The sequence below is a fragment of the Ostrea edulis genome, chromosome 9 (assembly GCF_947568905.1).
Source record: "Ostrea edulis chromosome 9, xbOstEdul1.1, whole genome shotgun sequence".
In the NCBI taxonomy this organism is placed as follows: domain Eukaryota; kingdom Metazoa; phylum Mollusca; class Bivalvia; order Ostreida; family Ostreidae; genus Ostrea; species Ostrea edulis.
This window is the reverse complement of record NC_079172.1, coordinates 4,582,933-4,609,764: the sequence shown is the minus strand read 5'-3', so window position 1 is coordinate 4,609,764 and position 26,832 is coordinate 4,582,933. Positions and strand designations below refer to the sequence as shown.

General features: G+C 36.4%; 1 protein-coding gene and 1 long non-coding RNA gene across 9 annotated transcripts; both read left to right on the top strand.

Moving 5' to 3' along the window:
• Positions 1 to 159: 159 nt before the first annotated feature.
• LOC125659109 (mitotic apparatus protein p62-like) lies at positions 160 to 26,832 on the top strand. 8 transcript variants are annotated; one of them, XM_056148313.1, is made up of 10 exons: positions 261 to 419; positions 689 to 786; positions 978 to 1,100; positions 13,047 to 13,137; positions 14,690 to 14,847; positions 14,955 to 14,996; positions 15,191 to 15,282; positions 15,607 to 15,637; positions 17,882 to 17,945; positions 26,714 to 26,832. In XM_056148313.1, the coding sequence occupies exons 1-9, from the start codon at positions 389 to 391 to the stop codon at positions 17,933 to 17,935; spliced, it is 720 nt and encodes a 239-aa protein (XP_056004288.1). In that variant the 5' UTR covers positions 261 to 388; the 3' UTR covers positions 17,936 to 17,945; positions 26,714 to 26,832. The 8 variants fall into 8 exon arrangements, with proteins under 8 accessions (XP_048746613.2, XP_056004288.1, XP_056004292.1 ...); XM_048890655.2 differs by having other exon boundaries at positions 283 to 419; positions 674 to 786; XM_048890656.2 differs by lacking the exon at positions 17,882 to 17,945 and having other exon boundaries at positions 160 to 419.
• LOC130050001 (uncharacterized) lies at positions 18,143 to 19,581 on the top strand. The gene is made up of 2 exons (XR_008798357.1): positions 18,143 to 18,755; positions 19,441 to 19,581. It is a non-coding gene; the product is annotated as an uncharacterized LOC130050001 (long non-coding RNA).

Below are 26,832 nucleotides of genomic sequence, written 5' to 3'. Positions count from 1 at the left end.
CAAAGAGAGACAATTCTTAATGTCTAGCTTGATTTAACAGTCATAAGATTAGCTCCCTTTCTTATGAGAGTTGAATCTCTCTCTCTCTCTCTCTCTCTCTCTCTCTCTCTCTGTGTGTGTGTGTGTGTGCTTTTCAGTGCGGAGAGGGGGTCCGAAAGGATATCCACATAATTAAAATACATAAAATTAAAGACAAAAATTCATGCATTCTCACAATTAAAAGTAAATAGTTCTGGGTTTTCCCCCTCCGTACTCACTTTGTCTGTTGACGTCATGCGAACATTTCGCGCCTTGTGGTTTTGTGCACGAGAAAATCATTCGAACAGACTATTCCAGGCGCAGAAGGCCACGGACGATTGACAGGGGAAGACGTGCAATATAAACGAAAATGGCAGAACAGGCAAGAGAATATGTATGGGGTAAGTGATACTCATTATATTTCAAGAAGGCTGTTTATCGTAAACTTTCTCCCAATAACAACACTACGAAATTGCAATTCCTCATTAATAATGGCGAAGCAATATACAGGTGTCCTGAAGTAATTACACGAGTTAAGATAAATATGAAGTAAAACAGTTGGAAAATAGGAGTGTTATATATCTACCAACCAATAAAGAATAGAATATTTCAAAGTATGCCATTCAGTTGGATTTCATTTTATGAAATAGCGAAGATGTTTCATTTGTAGCATGCGAACTGAACAAAGACAAACCTACTTTCGTATTCTCTTTCAAAGAGGAGGATGAGGATGAAGATTATCTCATTCACACACTGTTTCTTAAAAATGTAAGTCTGCCAGGCACCTTGTTAAATTTATAACTCCGTCACTCTTTTGAACTTAGAAAGTTTTGATAAGATCTACATTTATTGTCTTTATAAGATCTAGATTTATTGTCTATAAGATCTACATAAATTTATTGTCTTTATAACAGGTGGTTCTTGGTTTATAAGATTTAGATTTATTGTCTTTATAACAGGCGGTTCTCGGAGCTTCAGCGGTGGAAAATGAGAGGAATATTGTACAGATGGAAACTAAAAATTCCAACAGAAAGGATTTTAAGGCCCCAATTCTGTCACTGACCACGGGAAAAACGGACATGGTATGAAAGGGATAATTTGTACTTGACAAGTCTTGATGCATTCTGAATGCAGTTAAGTAGATCTAAACATATTAGATTTAAGTATATAGACTCCAAATTAGCAAATAATTGTAGTATTTAAATAGATCAATTGGGCAATATCATTCAGAAGAACACCTGTCTCAAGATCAGATGACCATGGTATGAACCGTAGACTGGTCCATTGCATATATTTCCCCCATTACATTGTTGCCAAACTTGGGGCTTAACACATATGATAACAACCGACTAATTGGAGCTATTAAAAACTTGATTGGTGTCGCCGTCTGGTTTATTAGTCCCCTACCAATGAAATCGAAGGGGACTAGGTTTGTGCTCCATCCGTCTGTCAGTCCTGCAAATCAGTTTTCCTGACTTTTTAGTAAACTCGGGTGACCTATTGCAATTGGTTATCGTCGTGCGTGTACAATTGAACATTTTTAAGTTGATGCGCAACTGAGTTGAGGCTTTCCAAAAATACTAGTGCTGTACATAAATGTACTTTACCGCACTGGCACATTAAAAGATGTCACAATGAAAAAATACGTTGCGACGAATGTCATGACGTACATATCTACAGTCCTTTTGCGGTTGAGAATGTCGAAAAAAAATTTCGTTAATATTTACCACCGCTGTCAAATGATAAACTGCAATCTTGTAAAAGTTTGTCAAATGGGTTATCTTAATTCTCTTTGATAATGAAATGGTTTCAATTCTTTATAACATACATGTTAAAGTAATATCCATATTATATTGTGATCTTTATCGCCCCTAATCTGCACATATAGTGACTTTCACAATGGACTTGTTTGCAGAAACGGGGTTTCCGTACATAAAAATTTCTTCGGCACGACACCCCAAGGTTTCTAAGTGAAAGATGTTTGATTTATGTGACGTGAACTTCAGTGTAAAAGGAAAGTTAGGGGAGCAAGTTGTGGCTTCAAATGAAAACCTGTTTTTCGGGCTAGATTCAACTTTGTATATGGAAAAATGGCTGCATCTTGCATATTCAATGCAAAAATTAGACATGTTAGAAGTCACGATAAACTTCCTCCCAACACTTTCCAAATTATGAAATTAATATGCTTTGAAGTTATATTAACTTCAGCTTGCATTGATATCTGGATATCGTGCCGATGGAATATATATATACATACACTATGATTTAATCTTTATCATTGGTCGGCCAATGCTATCTTGGAGAGAGCTGACGGAGAAAGATCGTAGAGAATGGAAGCTCCCTACTGCCGACCCTCAAGACTGGAAAGAATGGAGATCTGAGGTGAGATCTGCCATGCGTGCAGCCAGCCAGATACCTGGAAGGGGGCCCACTAGTGTGGACACTACTCGTGATACTGCACAGAAATAAAAAGGAACCGACAACAACTACTTTGCATGATCACGTGATGCACAGCTGATGTAGAGACTGTCGGTCTAGTGAAAAATGTATGGGAGGTCAATATGTACTTAATGATATATACATATTGTTTTTGTATAAAAGGGTTGTGTTTACAGAATTTGTCAAAAATTGATCTGTTAATTATTGCTTTTTTCCCTGGCATATTTCTATGGCCTTAGGCCAACGACAAAACTTGTTGAGTTTCCGCTAACGTTCCAGAAAAAAATAGGGTAGGTAGGTAGGAAATAAATTTCATTTTTTTTTTAAATTTTATTTTTTCAAAGTATAAGAAAACATTGTAAACTCTAACAAGTTCAATGATCTATTGAATGTTATACTTTCAATATAAAATTTTGCTTAAATTGCATTGCAAGTAAACTTTCAATCTTAGCATTTCACCGGTTATTGGCTGAGGATTATTTCCAGATGTTTTAGAAGAAACAATATTTTTCAATGAAACATATAGCATAAAACACAAATTAAAGTTAACTCCTTTATGCTCCTATGCTATACAAGTACCAGCTATATTGTTTCTACATTTAGATTGGTTGTCATGGGAATACATGTACTACTATTGAATATGTTTGACAGGAAAATAATATGATGATTTTGAAAAAAATATTAAAAAATCACCAAAATATCAACATCATTAACATATTTTAAGTTTATTAATTCATTTCTGAATGTACTTTCACAATCTAAATGGAACAAGGGTAGGAAGACAGTCTGGGCAGATCCCACTTATCCTAATGGGATCCAACTCTCTTCCAGCTAACACTTTTTACCGGACATAAATTTTTATTTTAAAAGAAAGTCTGCACATCTCCCCTCCCCCCTCGGCTCTCAACAGCCATCAACAACTCGGATGCGTTCACTACTTTATTTGTGGCCTTTTTCATAGTGTATTCAGTTAGAACTGCAGCAGAAACCATGGATGTGCATACAAATTTGATAGATTAGACATTCAAGTGCACTCCATAATGTCTGTCACTTGCATCATGACCTCCATAAAATCACCATAGGAGTTGGCAATTTTAACAAAAGAAAGTCTTTTATGGAAACATGACACTTGGCAAAGTCTTTCGGCCGTCTGTTAACTTCAATTGTCAAAGCACCGTTGCATGAGGCAAGCATGAAGGTACAGTACTAAGTCAACCATCATGCCATGCTGTTAGTTACAAACATTATCAATGTTGTTTAAAGGCTTGACACAATACCATGCAATTTTGTACATCGTTAAAGCGTTTGAATGACTTCATCTCAATGTCTAACTAAAAAGAAAACAAAAAACCGAGAATATATTTTTTCCGGAAAAATGATTTTTTTTTCCTTCAAATTAGCGGAAACAATTTCTAGGGTCGGGGCTATAATTTAGGGTCGGTCGGGTTAGCAGAAACACAAAATATTTTATCAGTAGCCTTGCTGAACACAACTGCGTAACTGCCATTCTTTTCGAATTTGGTATGAAGCATCATTGGGACAAGGGGGACATAAATTGTAAATTTCAGGACTCCTGCAACCCTTAGGGGCAGGGCTTGATGTTAACTTTTTATGTCACCAGTCCAGCCGGACTGATAGGGTATAGTATCAACCAGTCCACAGAAAAAATTACCAGTCCGACAAGAGTTTTCCAGAAATAATTAAACATATTCCATTAATGTTATCAAAATGAAATTTAACTCAATATGCCTCAGACAATAATGTAACACTTAAGTGGGATTTATAATTTACAAATCAGATTCGTCTGATATCTACAGGTCGAAGTAGATATATGCCAAATGTGTGTATAAGATTCCATAAACTGTATATTTTCCAAAATGAATGCTTTAGAAAATTAACCAGTCCCATCGGACTGCCTAAAACAAATGTCAGTCAGTCCGCCAGACTTATAACCAGTACAGACTGACGGGCATATGTTAATTTCGAGCCATGAGGGGTGGGGTGAAAACTGCCCAAAATTAACCGATTTTCAAAAATCTTCAACCACACACGTGTAAGGAAAACTAAATGCATATAGTGATGTAGAGCAGGAAGGCCTCTACCAAAATTGTATATTTCATGATCCCCGGGATAGGAGTTCTAACCCCAGGGTTGGGCCAACTTAATATATAGTGTTTATGTGTAAAACACTTGAATAATACCTTCTTTAGTGCTATTTATACTAAATGGAAACAAAATGGATAGAGCAGGTAGTCTTTTACCAAAATTGTAAATTTGATGATCCCCATGCAGAGTGATTTTTTAAGGCTCATTTTGGGTCCGAATTTCGGCCCTTTCCCCTCCTAAACATTGCCATCCCCCCCCCCCCCCCCCCCCCCCAATTTAGCTTGCATTTTTCCCAATAATAAAATTATGAAAGGAAAACGTATTTGATAAAATAAACATTCGATGTGAATTATATACACAAGACTTAACAAAGTGTTATGGGAATGATTTGGATAGAATAGTTAAAACTTTTAGAAGGTTAAAGAAAATTAGATGTGTAAAATAAAGATAATATAATGTTTGATATGAATTTAAAACTTAATATTTATGATAAAATTGATTTTTCCCAATTCGAAAGCCACAAGACCCTTGTAAAATATGTAGGAAAATCACTGCCAGAGTAAGGGTTCTGACCCCAGGGTGGGGCCATACTTAGTCTATAGTATTTATGTGCAAGTTTGCTGATACTGTATAAAATCTAAATGCATACTTGATGTTTTAATGTTAATACACCTATTATTTAAACCTTTTATCAGTGTATGCACTTTTGAGGTCAGTGAAGTTTTCAGAACTCATCTTGTTTTATACTGTGGGTGAACATTAGAATTTAGCTTATAATTCAGAACAGGAATTTTTTTTCTAGATTTCATAGCCCGTGGAAGTAGTGATACTTTTTCACTAGTATTCAGGTGACCGATAAGGCCGTTGCATGGGCCTCTTGTTTTTTATTTGCTTGCAGTTATTAATTTGATATTTGGTACATTGCTTTGCCATAACAAGTTACAGATCATGTTCGAATTTGAATTATCAGTTTTCCGGACTTTTTTTTGTTGCACGTGCTTGCATGCAGGTATTCATTTGATATTCAGTAGATCATGATGATTGCTTTGCTATAACAAGTTAGATTGAGTTTGAAGTTTTCCTCGTCTAGTTTTTTGTTCCTGAATAGTTGATTTTCAACCATCCTATCCAGGTTTCCCAATCTTCCCTTTTACCATAACTTTAGTCTTATAATGAACTTGAATATTGTTGATTTGCTGCAGTCCAATAATTTTTGCCTCCAGTAGGGGACTATGTATTGCTATGCAATACTCTTGAAATGCTTGTTCTGTTTCAAGGTAGCCCGAAGGTTGTCAAAATATTCCATGTTTAAGTATTAACAAAGTATATATAATTGAAATTTCTGAGGTAACCTTAATGTTCCAAGAAACTTTAATTTACAGTATTAAGCATGTTTTGATCGTTTTCTATTATCATAATCAGTCTTCATGAAAACATTAAAAAAAACTTGCTGGCCAGTGGGACCAGTGAACTGTCTGAATTTACTGTCCCACAGTGAAATTTACTGGCCCCCCCAAATTTTCATAGTACATGTTTATCGCATACATTATAGAATGCATTGTACAAAATTGTGCAATTTACTGAAACTTTATAAAATATGATTATTACTCATATTCATATCTACCCTAAGACATCCTATCTGTCAATACCAGAAAAAACAACACCGTACACGGTATTTTCTCTCTCTTCGACCGCAAACAAGACTACAAATTCACGTATTTTTCACAAACATGAAAACGGCCCAAGAGCACCTTGGGAAGTCGTCTTACCTACCAACATCAAATGTAAATAATTGATTAATTCTATTAACTTTAGAAATTGCATAAAATCAGAGATATCTGCATGCATGCAGCAATGGACGAAGTTCATTTTATTGGACAGTGCAATAAAGCAGCACATTACTGATGTGCATGGTGTGCAGTGTGATAGAATGCAGACATTTTTGTTTCAACAAGTTGCTCGTTGAATATTCACGTAATTAACGTACAAGTTATCTTGGCAATTACAAGTAAAAGCCGCCCAGAAAGAATGATGTCCAAACACTTTATGTGCTATTTATCAATTTTTATTTTGATGGTAAATTTAAGCAAATGAGACGTTTAGAATATCTAAATCCAACATTATATTTAATGTGAGTTACAAAAAGTATACAAGCGCATTAGACTTCCTGATTTTTTATTTTCACTGAACCGCCCGTAAAATTCACTGGCCTCGGTCTTTGGACCACTGAGTTTTCATGAAGTCAATGTTGCACTCCAGTGGTCAACATTAACGCTTGTCCGGTACCAGTGGAAAAACATTTCGGACAAGTGAATATTGATGGGCACTTGTCCGATTGGACAAGTGCTTTTTTTATGTAAAGAAGTCTCCAAACAATTTTGTGAAAAGTTTATCAGTAGTTGAGAGTCTGAAGTACATGTGTAATGCATGAAAATGAACTTTGATCCCGATATCAATCGCTATGTAAACTAGCCGAGTCAAACTCAATCGGGATTGGTATTCACTTATTGCGTACTATTTTTAATCATCCATGGATCTTACGAAGTCATTGATTCAAGACAGGAAGTCTAGATAAAATTTAGTTTTATGCATGTTGTTTTTATCGAGAGAATAAGATTAAAAATCAATCAAGCAGGTATAAAAATGGACTATATATATTAAGTAATTTAAATACAGTTTTCAAGTTGACAATATTAGATCCTTTTTTGAGTTTTTTTTGGACAAGTGAAGTTGAAGTTCGGACAAGTAAATATCTTTGTCCCTTGTCTGAATGGACAATTAGGAAAAAAAGTTAATGTTGAGCTCTGCACTCTGTTGTCCTCCTGTCATGCTTTCTTGTGTACTACACCCTCTGATGGCAGATTTGTGCAGGATATTTTTTTAAACAAAACTTAAGTTTCGATTTAATATCTGCTTCCTTTCCACTTAAACATCATATAAAGAAATTGATGGCTAATATACAGATGTATTTTTGTTTTACACTTCTACCAATTTTTACCGATTTGTGATGTTGATTTGTTTACACTGACACAGGCCTAGAAGTAATTGATGGTCCGGGGCCAGTAAAATGTCACCAAATTACTGAAGTATTGCTCATTCCAAGGCACTTGCAGCTGAAAACGTGTTCTTAGTGTAGACCAATTCGGAAATCGTCTGTCTTGTGGGTCATTCCATTGTGTAATATGTAGAGGAATCATCCGAGGATTGCCGATTGTGTAAACTCTTTGGACAACTCGCTCTTAGATACATTCATGAATTTATCTGTTGCCTTACTTCATAGTTAAAATTTTACACAAGTGAATATGCATGTGATAAGAACCTGGACGCACACAAGTCCAATATTTACTAGTCCGATTGTTGAGGAATTTTCATAACTTGCCCCTAGGGCACATGTTTACAAATTACCAGCCCAAATCCCTAACTTATTTGCCCCGGACAATTCGGCCATCAATTATTTCGAGCCCTGAGGTTGGACTCGACCAATCGACTATATCTACAATCCTCCTAAACTGTGCAAAGATTGAAAAAATTGTGAATCTACTGGAAATCCAGGGAGGAAACGACAACGAAGAGGTAAAAATGCACAGCTTGACAATGTGTTCAAGGAATGGTTCCAGACAGCAAGACAACGCGACATCCCCATCAGTGGCCCAGTTCTACAAGAAAAAGCAATATATGACTTCACCCAAAGGATGAATGTAGCAGATTTTAATGCAAATACCTGATGGTTTTCAAAATTCAAGGTGAGGGAAAACATCGGATTCCAAGAAACTTCATGGAGAAAATAAAAGATGCAGACAGAGATGCCACTGACTGCTGTCTCATTGATATTCTTCTGGAGTTAACTGAGTATAGTGCTGATGATATTTACAACGCGGAGGAGACTGGAATCTATTATCATGCCATTCCTGACAGTACCCATGAGATTGCCAGTCGATCAAAGAAGTGTAAAGGTCTTGTTAACTGCAGCTTTAATGTGTGTAGACAAGAGGAGACTAATAATCAGTGGCAAGAGCAAAGATCGTAGGTGCTTCTGTGTAAAAAGCCAGCTCGTCACCTACAGAGACAATAAAAATTCATGGATGATAGGAGAGATCTTCAGTGAACCAAGAAATGTGCTGAAATAACTGCAACATCCTTCTACTGGATGACAACTATATTGCACATCCAAAGGATTCAGCGGAACGCTTTGGCAAATTGGAATTTCTGCCACCAAACACAATTGATGGTGTGTGACCAGGGTACAATAAAAAATCTTAGAAAGCAAAATACCGCAGTGAAGTCGTGAGAAAGTACATCTGTGATATAGACGTTTAAGAGAGACCGCCAGCGACCTATTGAGTCTATTGGATGACGTTCATCTACTGAACCATGTCGTCAGTTGTTTCCTTAAAGATTGATTCTCCATTGAGGAGTTGGAGGAAAGCGACTTTCCAGCGGGAATGACGAAAGATGAATTTCAGGAATTCGTAGATCGCATCAAATGTCAACAGATGTAGAAATTTCTGCAGAATTCATTGGTACAAGGGAAACAGAAGATGAAACCACCCATCTACCAGTTTATACCAGCGACGTGGTAATTAAAAGATGCATTAAAGACCGTGAGAGGGTACATGGAAGAAAACAAGGAAGACGATTTTAAGTTATTCTACAATATAGAGGACAAGTCAAGTGTGGGGAAATTGATATGAAGGCATTCGATCTTGCGTGGTCATCGATTTCGATTGAAATCTTCCATTTTTTGCATTTCCTGCCAATGTATATTGCATTCTGGGATTCCAGGATGTAAAAGATGTAGTGCACAAACTCGAATTAACAATTTTGTCAATGACGGCATGTAGCAGACGGAGCTTAGTAAAATTTAATTTGTTATCATGAGGTGTTGACGTTTAGGAGTGAAATTTTTATGTACAAATTAACAGTTTTTCCTTTCCCTCTTTTCCAAAGACTTTGAATACTTTTTTTGAATTGAGTTAGGTTCTAAATAAAAGAAATGTGTGTTTTTGTCTTGGTGCACCAATGAAAATCTGGTGCATATGGTTTGAAGTGCGATTGGTTGAAGAGAGGTAACTCATGCTTTTCTAATATCGTGTTTATATTGTGCCTGACTGGTAAATGAAGATCAGAAAGTGCCTGGTGTCCAATTTATTAACTTAAGTATCTATAAGTATATCTATAACTAACGTGTAGTAGCTTTAAAACAGAAATATTAGGCAAAACTTTTGTATACATATCATTAGATCTTTATTTCCAAATAATATGCTTGTTGAAGCTACAGATATGTCAGTTTATTGCAAAGTGTGTCCAAAATGCGAGGCAGTGCCACGTGTGAGAGGTGGAAATTGTATTTATTATATACCCATCAATGTATCGTTCGTTGATACTGTGGATTTCACAGCGTGTGATCCGGTTTTCCTGATCACCACACTGGTTTTCTGATTCCGTATAAGTATCCTCTGAAACTGATGACGTCACAATGCATCAACGCAACGTTATTTGTGGAAAATATTGACCGCGTCACAAAACAAAAATTCTACGTACACAAAACATAATTTCATAGTACATGCATGTCTGTGTTTTTGATAATTTGGATTACATTTATTATCTTATAAATGTGGATTTAAAATGCAGAAGGGGGTATATAATAAATTTATCATTACTACAGTAACTTGATCCGAAGAGATGGATCACGTCTCGTTGACAGGCGGGGATCACCAGATCAAACTCGACGCTTCACGTCTTGTGTGATCTGATGATCCGCGCCTGTCAACTCGATGTGATCCGACCCTTCGGATCAAGTTACTGTAGTAATAATATATATTATGAAGTTTGAGCAAATCAGTTTCTATGCGAGATCGATACAAGTTACATTCTGGGGAAAGTATTTTTCATGGGTTTGTTAAATGTTCAAGTATAAACAGGTATAACTTACTGAGCATATTGTGCAGAATCAGCAGTTTTTTTAAATGAAAATGTTAGTTGCTTTTCTTCGAAAGTGTCAGTTTCAATAAAAAGTGTCCATTATGCCTATATACACCCTGACATCAGGACCATGATCGTTGTGTTAATATGCAAGTATCCCTTGGTAGTGCAGATTCAGAGTTTGTTATCCCCTTGCACAACTACATGTAGTTGTGAAGGGGATATATAGCATCGCTAATGTGTATGCGTGTTTCCGTTTGTGTGTAAGCATGTTGGGCAGATTCAAAGAGAACCATAAAACTGACGATCAGTTTACATACTTTGACATAAAAGAATCCCATTGATTTTCAAGGTCATTGATGAAATATTTCTTGATTTTGATTCATACAATAATAATTACGATTGAATTTATGTGAGAGTTAGAATAATTGAACGAATTGACTATCAACTTGCGTGTTTTTTTTTTCATTTGACTTTTGATCTCGTGAAGGTAATTTGGTTAGCAAACTTTGTGCGTATTTTGCCATTTTATTTGATGTTCATAAATATTTAGGCATTGTATGTTATTTTCCAGCTGGGAATTTGAAAGGTCTGTAGGGGGCGAAATGAGGCCCCATTCCCAATGCTAAAAAGCATTTTTGCTTTGAAATTACCCAATTTAATGAAAGCAGGGGTATAGCCTAATTGTTCATAAATCTACTTCACAGGCTCTCTGATTACTTCTGCTTCAAAATTGTGAAGTAAACCGAATTTTTTACTTGCTTATTTGAATGAGGTAAGCTTTGACAGGAGTCCAATTATACCTTGATGCACTCTGGATTGTTTTTCTCCCTATGTCATTGTATGAAACATTTTTCCTAATTACAAGCAAATGTCGCTATTTTTCCCAATTGAAAAAGGCTCATTCCCTTGAAATCAAGACCTTGAAAAAAACCCTGTAAGTCTACAGTACTATGTCATTCTTTCAATGTGATTGCAATGGTCACCGAGAACAAAAGTAAAATCAGTTAACACTCAAATCTGAGAAGTGACATCCAAAAATTTGCACACGATCAAGTGAAATGACAAGCTGTTATTGGAATGATAGTACATTTCCTGTAACAAAACTTACCAAAGTTTCTAACCTTTGAGTTTGACCTACTTATAAGAAAACATTATCACCTATTAAATACATCCTGAACTATTCAAGGTAGGTTGAACTATCATATTTTGTATATAGATTTACCTTTCATTTCTTGTCTTCACCTTCTCCAGAACAGCAAGGTCGTGTTGGTGTTGAGAGGTCATGTGTTAATTCGGGTTTGGTTATATTCCGACCCTTTTGAGCTAGGTTGGGGCCACATTATGGGGTCTACATTTTTTATGGGAACATTGGGGAAAAAAATGTGTTAGAAATCTCAACAACAGAGTCAAGGTGACTTGGGTGAACAATGTGGCCCATTGGTTCCAGGGTGGAGCCAAAAGTTTCAGTCATTTTTGTCTATTATTTGAAAGATTTCTTTAATTTTGCTGATACTGTAGAAAAGCTCGGTGCACATTGGAAAAAGCTGAAAAATTGTGGATTTCACACATCAGTATTGGCACTTTTGGTGGCTGCATGCATGCAGAGCTGCCAACCCCCACGATTTTGGCGTAAGGCTTACAATTTTAGGGCCAAAAATACGCCTTATGATTTCACTGCACATATCTTCTGATTTTCGCTTGTTTGACATTAGAGCTGTCCATCATTGGTTTTTACTTTTATAATAAACAAGCTATAGTCGTTACGTTTGTTTGCATAGTGATCTATATCTATACAGAGTCTAGATCATTTTAATGCTTTGAAATAAACATGGCAGCTGCTACTAAACGTAAAGCATGTGTTGATGATTTCGAAATAACAACAATACTCCCCCAAAGAAGAAAGCCTAATGGAGCTAGAAATTCAAAGAACAATATGCAACTACACTGTAAACATCTATTCGTTTCAAAGTCAGAAAGGAGGAGTTTGTATAAGTGTACAATCTGTTTGACAAATCGACATTTCTCACGGCGGCGAAAATGTCAAAAAAAAAAAATTGCCCGAATAACTGATTCAGTAACTAGTTATTTTTAAAAAAAAATTGCCAGAATAACTGACACAGTAACTGTAAAATTATATACTAATGTAACAATATTTTTTACACAAGTTTTAGAAAGTAAAATCAAAAGATGCATTTGATCTTTTGCAGTTGTGAAATGCATAACAATTAATATGTCTAAATTCATTAAATTTGGATTTGAAATGTGCATAAAATTGCTCAGGTTACATATTTATTCAGAAAAGATCTCCAGCGGCCCTGACTATTTTCCATTTTATAATGTTGGCAGCTTTGTGCATGTTTTAAGAACACATCTTGTTTTCTATTGATGCTGAATATAAGAATCTAGCCTAGATATATTCAAAACGGAAAAATTATTATAGATCTCGTAACCCTAGGGGCTACGTTGGTACTTCTCAGATGACCGAGAAGGCTTGTGGGCCTATTGTTTGAATGATTCTTTTTCCAAATTTATGATTTGTTGCGGAAATTATGTTGTAGTGTTTGCTAGATTTAAGTTTTGGTGAGGAGGTGACGTTTAGACTAGTGGAGGGGTCAGGTCCTGTGTTTCTCTCTGCCCAAGAACTCATTGGTAAGTGTTGCTCTAGGTTATGGAAAACTATTTTAGCAGTGTTAACTTGTTGAAATATATTCTTAATTTCCTGTCAGCAGATAAAAGTATTGCCGAAGTAGGTGTATATATACTAGTATAAAAAACTACTTGGTTCTTCTGCAGTGAAAATATAAAGCATGAAACACAAAAGAAAGGCCTTATTGCATCCTCAATATATCTGCAGCAATTTTTGTTTGTGTAGTTTCCTGAAGCTTTTCATGTATATACAACTGTAGTTGTAGTTGAACTTGCATTTGGGCTAGGATGTTGAATCAAAAGACATCTAATAGTTTTTAGCTCAAGTGAGATTTTCTGATCGCCTGTTGTCTGTCTGTACACCTTTTACATTTTCGACTTCTCCAGAACCACTGGGCCAATTTCAGCCAAACTTGGTCAAAAATCCTTTGGTGAAGGGCATTAAAGTTTGTTCAAATGAAAGGCCATGCACCCCTTCAAAGGGAAGATGTAATTACAAAATTGCATAAATAGGGTGGGCTCATTTCAAAATCTTATGAAAATCTTTAAAAATCTACTTCTCCACCACTGAGCCTGAAAAGCTGATATTTACATGAAAGCTTCATGACGGTGCAGATTCAAGTTGTTAAAATCATGGTCCCCAGGGGTAGGATGGGGACACAATAAGGGATCAAAGTTTTAAATACAAATATATAGGGAAAATCTTCAAACATTTTCTTTTCAAAAACTACTGGGCTAGGAAAGTGGAAATTTACATGAATGCTTCCTAACATACTGCAGATTCAAGTTTGTTCAAATCATGGTTCCAGTGGCTAAGATGAGGCAACAATGGGGGATCAAAGATTTACTTACAAATAGATAGGGAAAATCTTAAAAAATCTACTTCTCAAGAACCACTGAGCCAGAAAAGCAGATATTTACATGAAAGCTTCCTGGCAGTGCAGATTCAAGTTCATTAAACTCGTGACTCCAGGGGCTAGGGTGGGGCCACAACAGGGGACCTAAGTGTTACATAACTAATGAATACAAAAAAATCTTTTAAAAATGTTCTTCTTAACCTTTGGACCAAAGAAGTTTACCTTTGCTTGAAAGCTTCCTGACATTGTGCAGATTCAAGATTGTAAAAATCATGGTCCCTAGGAGTAAGATGGGGCCACAGTAGGGGATCCAAATCTTGCAAACATAATGGGGAAATCATTAAAAATCTTCTGAAATAACTGGGCCAGAAAAGTTTACATTTACATGAAAGCTTCCTGACATAGTGCAGAATTAAGTTATAAAAATCAAGGCCCACGATAGTAGGTTGGGGCTACAATAGGGATCAAAGTTTTACATGTGAATATATAGGAAAAATCTTTAAATATGAGCCAAGGTGACTCAGGTGAGCGATATGGCCCATGTACCTCTTGTTAACAATACTGATAGCTGTACAACAGTAGGGCCAATGTAACTTGTGTGAGCAATGTGACACATGGGCCTCTTTAATAACTGGTGAACATTACTTTCCAGTGTAAATTTACCACTGCAAATATAATTTCAAAAATGCTTTTTACAGAATACCCAGAAGAAAATATGGGTCAGGATGAAGATCTAGAAGATTATACAGAGACTGAGGAGGAGGATCTGAAGGAAACTGATGAGGAATCGCCAAAGAAAGAAGCCACAAGTAAGAAGAGGAAAGCTTTGGCAGCAAAAGGAAAAGGCAAAGCCAAGGTGAGCTATTCTGTCTAAGACCTGTTGAATGAAGCTGTTTAAGTCTACAGACACAATTCTAAGAGTTTGGTCACCTTGTCTTGATGGGGATGTTTTTATCACTTCAGAAGAAAAAGGTGGAAACGGAATCGGAAAGTGAAGACGAGGAGGTGAATATTGTTTGTCTTTTGGCTTTGATATTGTCTCCATTTAAAGTATTAAGCATTTGTTATGCAAGGTGATCCAGCTTCTCTTCATGTTGTGTCTGAACTATGCAGTTGATCTCAATCTCGTAAATGGTATTTTTTTTAATGAAATGAATAGCTTGAGTGGTAGAGGGTTGGGCAGTATAATTATATTTCAGGATGATGATGTTGAGGAGGAGGAGATGGAGAGTGATGGGGATGAGGAGGAAGATGAGGAAGAAGAGGAAGTCAGTAGTAGTCCAGAGAAAAAGTAAGATGGGGTCTTGTGATGTATTTACATATAAATGCAGGGTGAATCTTTACATGGGGGATGGCGAATATGACACACAAATGCATGTGTTTCTTAACCAATGTGAAATTTGTAGCAAGATAATTGTAAATCGGTGAAAAAAATTGTATGATTTTTTTTTTTATACTGCTTTAATATTTTGCAGTGTGTAAATAGTTTTTATAAGAAGCCGATATCTTGGGGGGAAATTTAAGGATTTTTTAAATTGAAAGATGACAATACATTCTTCGTAGAGTTGTCTTTCTTTGAACATGATTTAAATGATTATAAAATAACTATTTGCAGGAAAAGCTCAAAAAAAGACACCAATGCCAAGGTAGGTGTATGTGGATATATCTATATTATATAATTATATATATATATATATATGACTCTTTTTCGAAAATTGGGGAAAGAATCTTGTGGATAAGGGGGTTGTGAGCAAATTTGTTCATGTAGTTTCCCAAGCTTTGCATGTATAGTTTAACTTGCTTTTGGGCTTGTATGTTGAATCAAAAGAATCTACCAGACTTCTTTGTAGCTCTGACACCTGAACCATCAAAATCAAAATTTGTAGTCTTCACCAGAACTACTGGACAAAATTCAATCAAACTTGGAGCAAATCATCCTTAGGTGAAGGGGATTCACTTTGTTCAAATGAAGGGCCATGCCCTTTCAAAGGGGCGATAATCACAAAAATGCCAAAATAATGAAGGGTCGTTTAAAATTTTTCTCAAGAACCACTGGATCAGAAGAGCTGCATGAAATTGACATGAAAGTTTCCTGACAATATGGAGATTCAAGTTTGCAAAAGTCATGACCCCAGGGGTTAGGAAGGGACCACAATAGGGGATCAAAGTTTTACAGGTGAATGTATAGGGAACCATACTTGGCACAAAGCATCCTTGGATGAAATTTGTTCATATGAAAGTCCATATCCTTCTACAAGGGCATATGATAATTGATGAATTTGTAGTCGCGTTTAATTAAGTTTGATAATTTGTGAGTTTTTAATCCTTCTCTTCGAAAAGTTTTTCTGAACCAAGCTGCTTGTATAATGATAGTTTTGCTCAAGCTTGTTTATTGCAAGGAACTGCTGCTCAGGTGAACGATGTGGCCCATGGGCATTTTGTTCTAGATTTCATAGCCCTTGGGACTAGTGATACTTTTAATTAATACAAGGCCACCGATAAGGCCTTAGGGCCTCTTCTAGACGTTGATGTCTCTCCTCTACCAGGGTGTTTTAGCTCACCTGAGCTGAAAGCTCAAGTGAGCTAATATGATTGACTGTTGTCCGTCGTCTGTCCATCTGTCTGTAAATCTTTTCTTCTCCAGAATCACTGGGACAAATTCAACCAAGCTTTGCAAAAAGCATCCTTGGATGAAGGGCTTTCAACTTTGTTCAAAGGAAGGGTCATACCTCCTTGAAAGCGGAGATAATCACAAAAATGTAAAAATAGGATGGGGCAATTTAAAAATCTTCTAGCACCATTATGCCAGAAGAGCTGAAATTTGTATGTTAAGTTTGTTAAAATCATGGCACCTGGGGGTAGGATGGGGATACAATTTCTTAAAGAACCACTGGGCCAGGAAAGTACAAATTTTCATGTAAGCTTCCTGACATAGTGCAGATTGAAGTTTGTTAAAGTCTTGGTCCCCAGAGGTAGGTTTGGGCCACAATATGGGATCAAAGTTTTACATATAAATATATCGGGAAAATCTTTAAAAATCTTAAGAACCATTGGGCCAGAGAAGTTTACATTTACATGAAAGCTTCTTGTCACTGCAGATTTAAATTTGTAAAAAGTGTGACCCTTGGGGGTAGTTTAGAGCACAATACAGGGGTCAACATTAACGTTTGTCCGCTTGTCTGGTACCAGTGGAAAAACATTTCGGACAAGTGAGTATTGATGGGCATTTGTCCGATTGGACAATTGTTTTTTTATGTAAAGAAGTCTCCAAACAATTTGGTGAAAAGTTTATCGGTAGTTCAGGGTTGGAAGTAATGCATGAAAAATGAACTTCGATCCCGATATCAATCGCTATGTAAACTAGCTGAGTCATACTCGATCGGGATCAGTGTTCACTAATTGCGTACTACTTTCAATCGTCCATGGATCTTACGAAGTCATTGATTCAAGATAGGAAGTCTAGATAAAATTTTGTTTTGTGTTTGTTGTTTTTATCAAGAGAATAAGGTCAAAAATCAATCAAGCAGGTAAAACAATGGACTATATCTTAAGTAAATTAAATACAGTTTTCAAGTTGACAATATTAGATCATTTTTGAATTTTTTTTTCCGGACAAGTGAAGTTGAAGTTCGGACAAGTAAATATCTTTGTCCCTTGTCCAAATGGACAAGTAGGAAAAAAAGTTGTATGTTGAGCCTTGCAATAGAGATCAAAATTTTTCAAGCAAATTTAAATATTGGCCATGATGGTTCAGGTGAGCAATGTGGCCCATTGGCCTCTTGTATTTTTCTGTCCATGTGTCTGTCACAAAATCTTCTGAATGCATCTCCTCTTGTATGGTTTATCGGATAGACTTGAAACTTTGTACAATGCTTCATTGTCATTTGTAGATGTGCATATTGTTGAGACAGGAGGATCCAATTATTATACCCCTGACGCAATGAGTTGCAATGGGTATGTTTTTGACCCTGTCAGTCCCTTTCTTGTCAGCGTAACTCCCGAGACCACTCAACAGAATTTTGTTAAACTAGTTAATATGGACATACTGTGTAGATGTACATTTTTCCAGGAAATTGATTCAATAATTTTCTGGGAGTTATGCCCCTTTTGAATTTTGAGCCCATCTGTCTCGTTCTTGCAGTAATACGTAGCATTACCATTCATTATGTGAAGCATTGTCAAGCAATGTTGGAGCATGGAGTATGTGAGCTTTCCTGCTTTCATTTTCTTAGAAATAATAGTGGATCTAAGAGGGGTGGAGGATGTTAGAATAACTAATTGTTGACACTTCTCCTATATGGCTTATCTGATAGACTTGAAATTTTGTACAATAGGTCAATGCCATTTGCAGATGTGCATTTGTAGGGACAGGAGTATGCATTTGTTATCCTTAAGTTATCCATCCTTAAAGTTAAGAGTGAATCTGAGGGGTGGAGGGTGTAAAATATAGTTTGTGAACATGTCTTCTATGTGGCTTATCAGAGTTCATAATGTCTATGTTCCTGCTCGTGCTTTCTCCTCCATACCATGCAGTACATTTAGGGGAAGATTTCATTTGGAGCAATTATTATGGTTCCAATTCATTTTTCATATGAACAATCTCTAATTTGGAAATGCAATCCTACTATTAAATGTGTCTTAACGTAGTTGGAAGATCTTATTCAGATAATGCAGTGAAAGGCAGTTGACCAGTGGTTCCGTGTGTCCAGCTTGTTTATTGGTTGTGACTTTGGGACAAAGATGCGACTATTAACTTGTATCAAGGTATATAAATAGTACTACATTTAAACAATATTTCCCAATGAAGATGATCTGAGGGACACGGTACACATACTTGTAGATATATAAAGAGAAGCGTCAACATTTTACTTGTAAGCAGCTATAGTAAAACCGTTGATAGCTTATCAAAACTAAATCTTGTTTAAAAACCCTGATTGTATCTTGTTTAACATGGCTCATGGAGACGTCACAAAGACCGGTGAAGGGCTTCAAATCTAGGCCTTTGCTTGGCGCTTGCGGCCTTTGAGCAGTGAGGGTTCTTTAGTGTGCCACACCTACTGTGACATGGGACATCCATTTTTATGGTCATCTCCGAGGACCTGTGACATTCACACCTGATGCTGAGCATTTGGCGATGGATCTTTCACTACCTCTTTTAAGGACAGGTCTGTCACGACTGATTCGACCATTCGATCTGTATGAGAGATGAACGCTCTAACCTCTAGGCCACCGCGGCGACTGATGCATGTGTAAATGCATTCAACATTACCAGTAGACACTGTTTTGTGTTTAATTTTCGTTTACTTGATAATTTTGCTGTTGAGTTAAATTATATAAATGTCTGTAGCTATACACACTTCATAGTCGATGCTTAAAACATGTTTACAAATAGGAAACTCCATTTTATTATATCGGGAAGAAAATAATTATATCATTCTGTATATTTCAGGCTACAGCCAATGATAGCTGAGACAATGGAACCCTGGGAGACGCCCTTCTTGCACTTAAAAGTATTATGAGTTTGTTTATTGTCAAATTTGTAAAGGTAAGTCCATTAAAATGTCGAAAATGCCCTAATTCAGTTATAAAATTTTTAATTTTAGCCCTACATTAGCCCCAAGATTGATTTTCTAAAGTTAGCCCTCATTTTTTGTCAAATGGTACTGGACAGCCTGAAGACTTTTATGCTGCTGCTGAATATTAGAATTTAGCTTAGATGTACAGAACAGGAAATTTTCTCTAGATTGCATAGCCCCTGGGTCTAGTGATACTTTAAACTAATACTTAGGTGACCAATAAGGCTTGTTGGCCTCTTGTTTGATTGAGCTGTCCATTGAAGAGATGTTGCATGGTTTGTCAGGTGACGGTTAAGGCCATTAACATTTGTGGGTACATTTGGTGTGTAAATGAAAAAGAAAAGTGAGACTTTGATACACAGAAACTATTGGAGAGCATTGATAAAGTTTGGGATGGAAGTTAATGAACAAAATAAAGATTTCTTCAAAATCATTTCCTTTTCACACTTTGGTGTAACAAAGTGTTTAGAATCATCATGAATGTTCCTTAGAATGTCTGATGTATTGTGTGCATGATTGATTTGCACTGAATTCAGGACTCATGTGGTGGGGTTTTTCTCTGGGAGATGTTGAACCTAGGTTGACATTACTATTGCTATGTTCATCAGCTGAATCTACAAGGAAATCTTTCCTTGAATCTTGCCATTTCTCACGTAGAGCCGTGTTTCACACTTTGAAACCTAGAACCATAATAAATCAAATGGTCTTAAAATGGATTCCTTTTATGTGGCTTGCAGCACCAGGTGTTGCTAAATATGGCAGAATGTATTCTTGAGAGCAAATCTTCATTATTGGGGGTTTTAGGATGTAGCTGGAAACTTATCATAAAAGTAAAAATAAACAGTATCAGGATGACAAGTGTCTGTGAAGAAGTGGTCCTCTATTTATCTGAAGTGGGGATTATGGGACTGCTTAAGTGTGCCAAGGAGCGTGGTCCCTGTTCTGGGAGATCATGACTTCAAACAAACCTGGGCACTTCCAAGCCTCTTGACAGCCATAATTTACAGGTTCCTTATGAGTGTGTATGTTTGTTCATAATTCCTCAACAAGCCATGTGTCATGTACTGGTGAAGGTTGGGTTATGTCCCTTTTCTGTACCTTGTTGGGAAATAAGATCTAAAGTAAAATCAGTTTCAGATCTTCTGTAGCAAATTTACTGCTATTTTTGTATTTATTTTGTTGATTATAATGCTTCTACCCCCCTTTCGTCCTTAAATCCTTTGAAAAGGAGAAAAAATACTATAATGGTTTTCAAGTTTGACAGGATGAATACTGAAAAAAAAACTGATTCGGTTAGCTTATAAATTTGTCTTGTTTCTTATCATTGAACTTTATCACATTTTCAACTCTTTTAGAAGCTCATGGCCAATTTCAAACAAACTTGGTAAAATGTACCTTTATATGAAGAGGAGATTGGGGTTTGTTTAAATGAAGGAGGTGTTCTCTTCCAAGGGGGAATGTTGGGTATAATGAAAGAAGGAAATGTATGAAAAATCCAAAACTTGCATAAAAATTGTTACATAATGAAGATTCAAGTTTGCTCAATTGTGACCCTGGGTTCGGGATAGGGCCACATTTGGAGTTTAGATTTATACAAGGTAATCTATAGGAAAAAGGCTTTACGCATTTCTTCTGAAGAAGCAGAAGTCTACAGTTTGTCAAATTGATTTGCAGGTTTCCTAATGTAGTGTTGATTCAAGGACTATAAGGGCAGAACCATGATTTAGGTTGAAAGCTTTACAATGAAATATTTTGGGGAAAAGTGACTTAAGTTTGCAAACATTACCTAGAAATATTTTTAAAGCATTCTTTGAAGAACCACAAGGGCAGTTTATCAAATTGACATGCAAGCACGATTTGTAGTGTAGATATTGACGTGATGAACCAGGAGTAATTGTGTTGTGCTACACACAATAGGGGATTAAAGTATGAGATGTATGAGCAGGGTGACTCCCATAAACATTGTGGCCCAGGGGCGTGTTCAGAACCACAATCCATTTTGTGCAATTTCTTGTACTGGTGTGACTAATCCCAAGAAACTGCTACACCACCTGCACTAAGTTGGATGACACAGCTGCCTGGGAAGTGACATTGCAACAAAATACAACAAATTTTAATGTTTTCAATTATCATCATAAAATTAGCAATAAATCATAGTGTTTTCATTGGCATTTTAGAATAGTTGATATTGATTTTTGTGAGTCCTTGAACAAGACAAGCTCCAACATCAAATTTGCAGGTGTAGGTGTTTCATCTTTATGTGCTATCTATGTAATTTTAATATCTGCAAATGACCCTGTACTTACTTTTAGGTGCTTCATCTTTATGTGCTATCTATGTAATTTTAATATCTGTAAATCATTTAATACACATTTCAAATTGTGAAAAGGTTATTTCTAAAATTTTAAAAGAATATTAAGTTGCCTCATAAAATAAGTCTCAGATTTGGAGAAACTACTAAAATTGGGAGAAATATACCTATTTTCAGAAAAACCAGATGTAGTTAGAAGCCAAGAAGTTTTCAAACTGTATGATTGATAGTTAAGGCCTAACTTTGTGTTTTAATTTTTCTTCAGGAACTATTGGTATAGTATACCTTGCCTCTGTAATTCCAGAATGTTAAGATCTGTTGGATATGGAGTTGTCCAGAGTTACCTCCCTTCTACTACAAATTTAAAATGGATTTAATCTGCTCCACTAACATAAAAACACAATGTGGGGGGTTCTGGGTCAATATTTACAGAGTGTTTGGTACCCATCGCTTGTCTCTCATTTGAAGTACATGATGGTCATTTAGGAGGGACCTCAAAAGCCGACAGCCCTTATTCGTCAACTTTCACACGTTGAGCAGGTATCCTAATTATTTACTTAGCCGTTTGCTAAGATGGAATATTGTTGAATTTGTAAAGAGTTAGTGAAGAGATAATCTGCTATATGTATGGCATTAAAAGCTTGATTGTTTGCCCCATGAATATATGATTTCTAAATTGAAATGTTACCAGCACATTTTTGATTTTATTAATGCTTCCTGGAAAATGGGTATGAAATTGTAATTTTTGGAAGAAAACAAAAAAAATAAGGGGATTCCCAAGTTTTCTGTATTTTCTTTATCACTGATAACAAACATGACAATTTAGCTACATTTCAAGAATAGGAAGTCCCCTTCAGATTACATATTAATAGGTCTGTTAGTTTTGTGATTATGGGGTGTTGAAAGATGAAACAATTGGAGATCTCCTCTGTCAATATTTGGAGACATCAGAGTAGGGAACTCCACAGTTGTGATGGTTTATACCAAGATACGTAGTTTGTAATTGCAACTTTGGGGGTAAAGATTCTCGTATTTTTTCTTCATGGGGGTATGTTGAATACAGGCACTTGCCTCAACAGGTATTGAGGAGTGGACATGATAATGTGCCAATATGCATCTGTCCCTTTGAACATTTCCTGAAGTTGTAATGTGTGATGGGAAGGAAGTTTCAAATGCCTTAACTAGTTGAAAACAAACGGGTTTTGACTTTAATGACTATATCGATTTAAAGGAAATTCAATTGCTGCAATTTTTACACCAACCTCATCTGACTTTTTAGCTCACCTGAACCGAAGGTTCAAGTGAGCTATTATGATCACATTTTGTCCAGCGTCCGTCTGTAAACTTTTCACATTTTCGACTTCTCCAGAACCACTGGGCCAATTTCAACCTAACTTGGCCAAAAGCATCCTTGGGTGAAGGGCTTTCAAGTTTGTTCAAATGAAGGGCCATGTCCCTTTCAAAGGGGAGATAATCACAAAAATGCAAAAATAGGGTGGGGTCATTTAAAAATCTTAAGAACCACTGGGCCAGAAGAGCTGAAATTTACCTGAAAGCTTCCTGACATAGTGCAAATTCAAGTTTGTTCAAATCATGGCCCCCGGGGATAAGATGAGGCCCCAAGGGGTGGATCAAAGTTTTACACACAAATATGTAGGGAAAAACTTTAAAAATCTTCTTCTCAAGAACCACTAAGCCAGAAAAGCTGAGATTTACATGAAAGCTTCCTGACATAATGCAGATTGAAGTTTGTTCAAATCATGGGCTCCGGGGATTGGATGGGGCCACAATAGGAGATCAAAGTTTTACATACAAATATATAGGAAAAATCTTCTCAAGAACCACTGAGCCAGAAATGCTGATTTTTACATGAAAACTTTTTGACATAGTGCAGATTCAAGTTTGTTCAAATCATGGCCCCTGGGGGTAGGATGGGGCCACAAGTGGGGGGGGGGGGTCAAAGTTTTACATACAAATATAGGAAAAAGCTTTAAAAACTTCTCAAGAACCATTGGGCCAAAGAAGTTGACATTTACATGAAAGCTTTCTGACATAGTGTAGATTCAAGTTTGCAAAGGGTAGTTTGGGCCATAATAGGGTCTAAGGTTTTACATGCAAATATATATGGAAAGTCTTCAGATATGGGCCAAAGTGACTCAGGTGAGCGATGTGGCCCATGGGCCTCTTGTTATTGGGTCACTGGAGTAAACTTGGTGACCAGAATGTTGCATTTTGTCTGCATCCGCCGTCATGTGTTAACATTTTTAACTTCTTGATAACTACCATTCCAATTATTTTCAAATTTGGTATGAAGCATCTTTGGGACAAGGGTACATAAATTTCAGGATTCCTGCACCCCTGAGGCCCGAGCAAAAACTGAAAGAAAAAAAAAGAGGATCAATTTTCAAAAATCTTTTCAACTGCACATTGGTAAGGAATGCATAGTGATGTAAAGCAGGAAGGCCTCTACCAAAATTGTAAATTCTATAATCCCCGGAGTAGGTGTTGAGGACAGGGCCAAACTTGGTATATAGTATTTGTGTAAAACATTTAGATAACGTCTTTAGTGCTAGTGATGATGAATTGAAACTAAATAGATACTTAGAAGGAGTAGGTAATCCTTTATCAAAATTGTAAATTTCAGGATCCCTGGGAATAAGGGTTTTGGCTCAAGGGTGGGACCAAAATGATTAGTGATTTAAAGAGCAGGTTTCCCTTTACCAAAATTGTAAATTTCATGATCCCAGGGGTAGGGGCTATGGTATCAGGGTGGGGGCCAAAATGGTCAGCTATTAAATGTTAACAATTGAAGATTTTTTAACTTCTTGAAAACTACCTATCTAATTTTTTGAAATGTGGTATGAAACATCTTTGGAACAGTGGTGAAATAAATTTTAAACTTAAGGACTTCTGCACCCCTGGGTTCTTGGGGACGGGGGAAAAATTGAAAAATTGCCAATTGTTGAAAATCTCTACAACTGCACATCTGTAACAAAAACTAAATGCATATTCATATAGAGTAAGAAGGCCCCTACCAAATTGTAAATTTCATGATCCCTGGGAATAGGGGTTTTGGTTTCAAGGTGGGGCTAAAAGTATTAGTAATCATTGTCTTTATGATTTGGAAGACTTCTTTAACTTTGCTGATGCAGCATAAAAAGTAAATGCATATTTAGTAAAAGCAGAAAAGAATATACCAAAATTGTGATTTCGTATCCCCATGGTTTTGACTCCAGGATGGGTCCAAATTAGTCATATCTGTTAATGTTGCATATTTTCTGTTATGTAAATAGTCTTTCATTATTTCGACACTTTTGTGGGCATTAAAGTTTTAAGAATAAATAGTTTTATACTGTTCCTAAATATTAGTATGCAGAACAGGATTTTTCTCTCTCTAGATTTCATAGCCTTTGGGGCTAGTTATACTTTTAATACTCGGGTGACTGATAAGGCCTTGGCTTTGGCTGTGTTTTCGCAGTACTTGTCAGAAGTACTTGTCAGAAGCTAGTGCAATTATAAGGTAAAGATCCTTCATTGACATATTAGTTAAGAATGCAATGCAGGCATTATTCAAATACTGAGTAGAGATTTATTGTCCCTTAATAAATAGGGTGTCTATTTGGCAAAATGAAGGTTTATTGTATCCAAAGTAAATCTTGCAAAAATACTTATGGAATATTGTATGCAGTTAGTCTTTTATCCATAGTCCTATATGCATGTTTTGTACATTTGTGTGAGGTGGTGTTGAACTCTTTAACACACGAGACGGCTGTGGGACAAAAACAATTCCTGTTGGTTGGATTTGTATCATACTGTAAGATTCAGATCTCGATGTGAGCTATGATCATACTGTAAGATTCAGATCTCAATGTGAGCTATGATCATACTGCAAGATTCAGATCTCGATGTGAGCTATGATCATACTGCAAAATTCAGATCTCGATGTGAGCTATGATCATACTGTAAGATTCAGATCTCAATGTGAGCTATGATCATACTGTAAGATTCAGATCTCAATGTGAGCTATGATCATACTGTAAGATTCAGATCTCAATGTGAGCTATGATCAATATATTTCTAACTAATTCTTGTGTATTCCCACAGATATGGGTCATGCATAGAGTTTGTGATTGTTTTACCTGGGAAAATGTCCTTGGTGGTCAAATAAGAGCTTTGACTTAGATTTAAAGCAGGAACCTGTGTGAGGGTAAACATGAATGAAAAGGCCTCCAAACACTACAAGATAGGACCACAAAGAAGCCAGTTTGATCATTCATTCACATTTCAAACTCAAGCATCTAATCTTAGCTCACCATTCAACAGAGTGCTCCAATTGTGTTTATCTTGACCCATAGGTCGCAGAAAAAACAACTCTGTCCTTCAAAATGATTTCCAATTTTAAATTTATGAATGAAAATTTTCAATTAAATGAGTACCAGCCAAGCAACACTAAAATGCTGGTTGGAGAGAGAAGGTTTTGGGTCTAAATTAATCTCCGCTGTCGCTCCCCTGTGCATCGGAGATAGAAATAGGTAAAGCGGGGTCTGATTAATGAAACGGGTGATGAGACCTAGGAGCAGATGTGACACTTGAGGTCCCTGCCATAAGTTTTGCCTTTGTGTATGCAGGTGCCCCCTGTGTGGAGGCACTCGGGTAGATGTTGTATATCTCTGGATCTCGTATCCATACTCGTTACTCCTAACTTATTGGACAACATATCGATTTAGGATTTATTTTTTGATTTCTTCTCGCATGTAAAGTAGGACACACACAAAATTATTAGCTATGTATTGTGTGCATATGATGATTGAATGCGTGTTTTGTTTTCTTTTTAGAGTGGAAGGAAAGTCGTAAAGAAGGGGAAAAGTGTTAAAAAGGGCAAGAAATAGGCTTCGCGAGCTTCATAAAAACCGACCATTGTTCAAGTCTACATAATAAACATGCTCAACCTTCA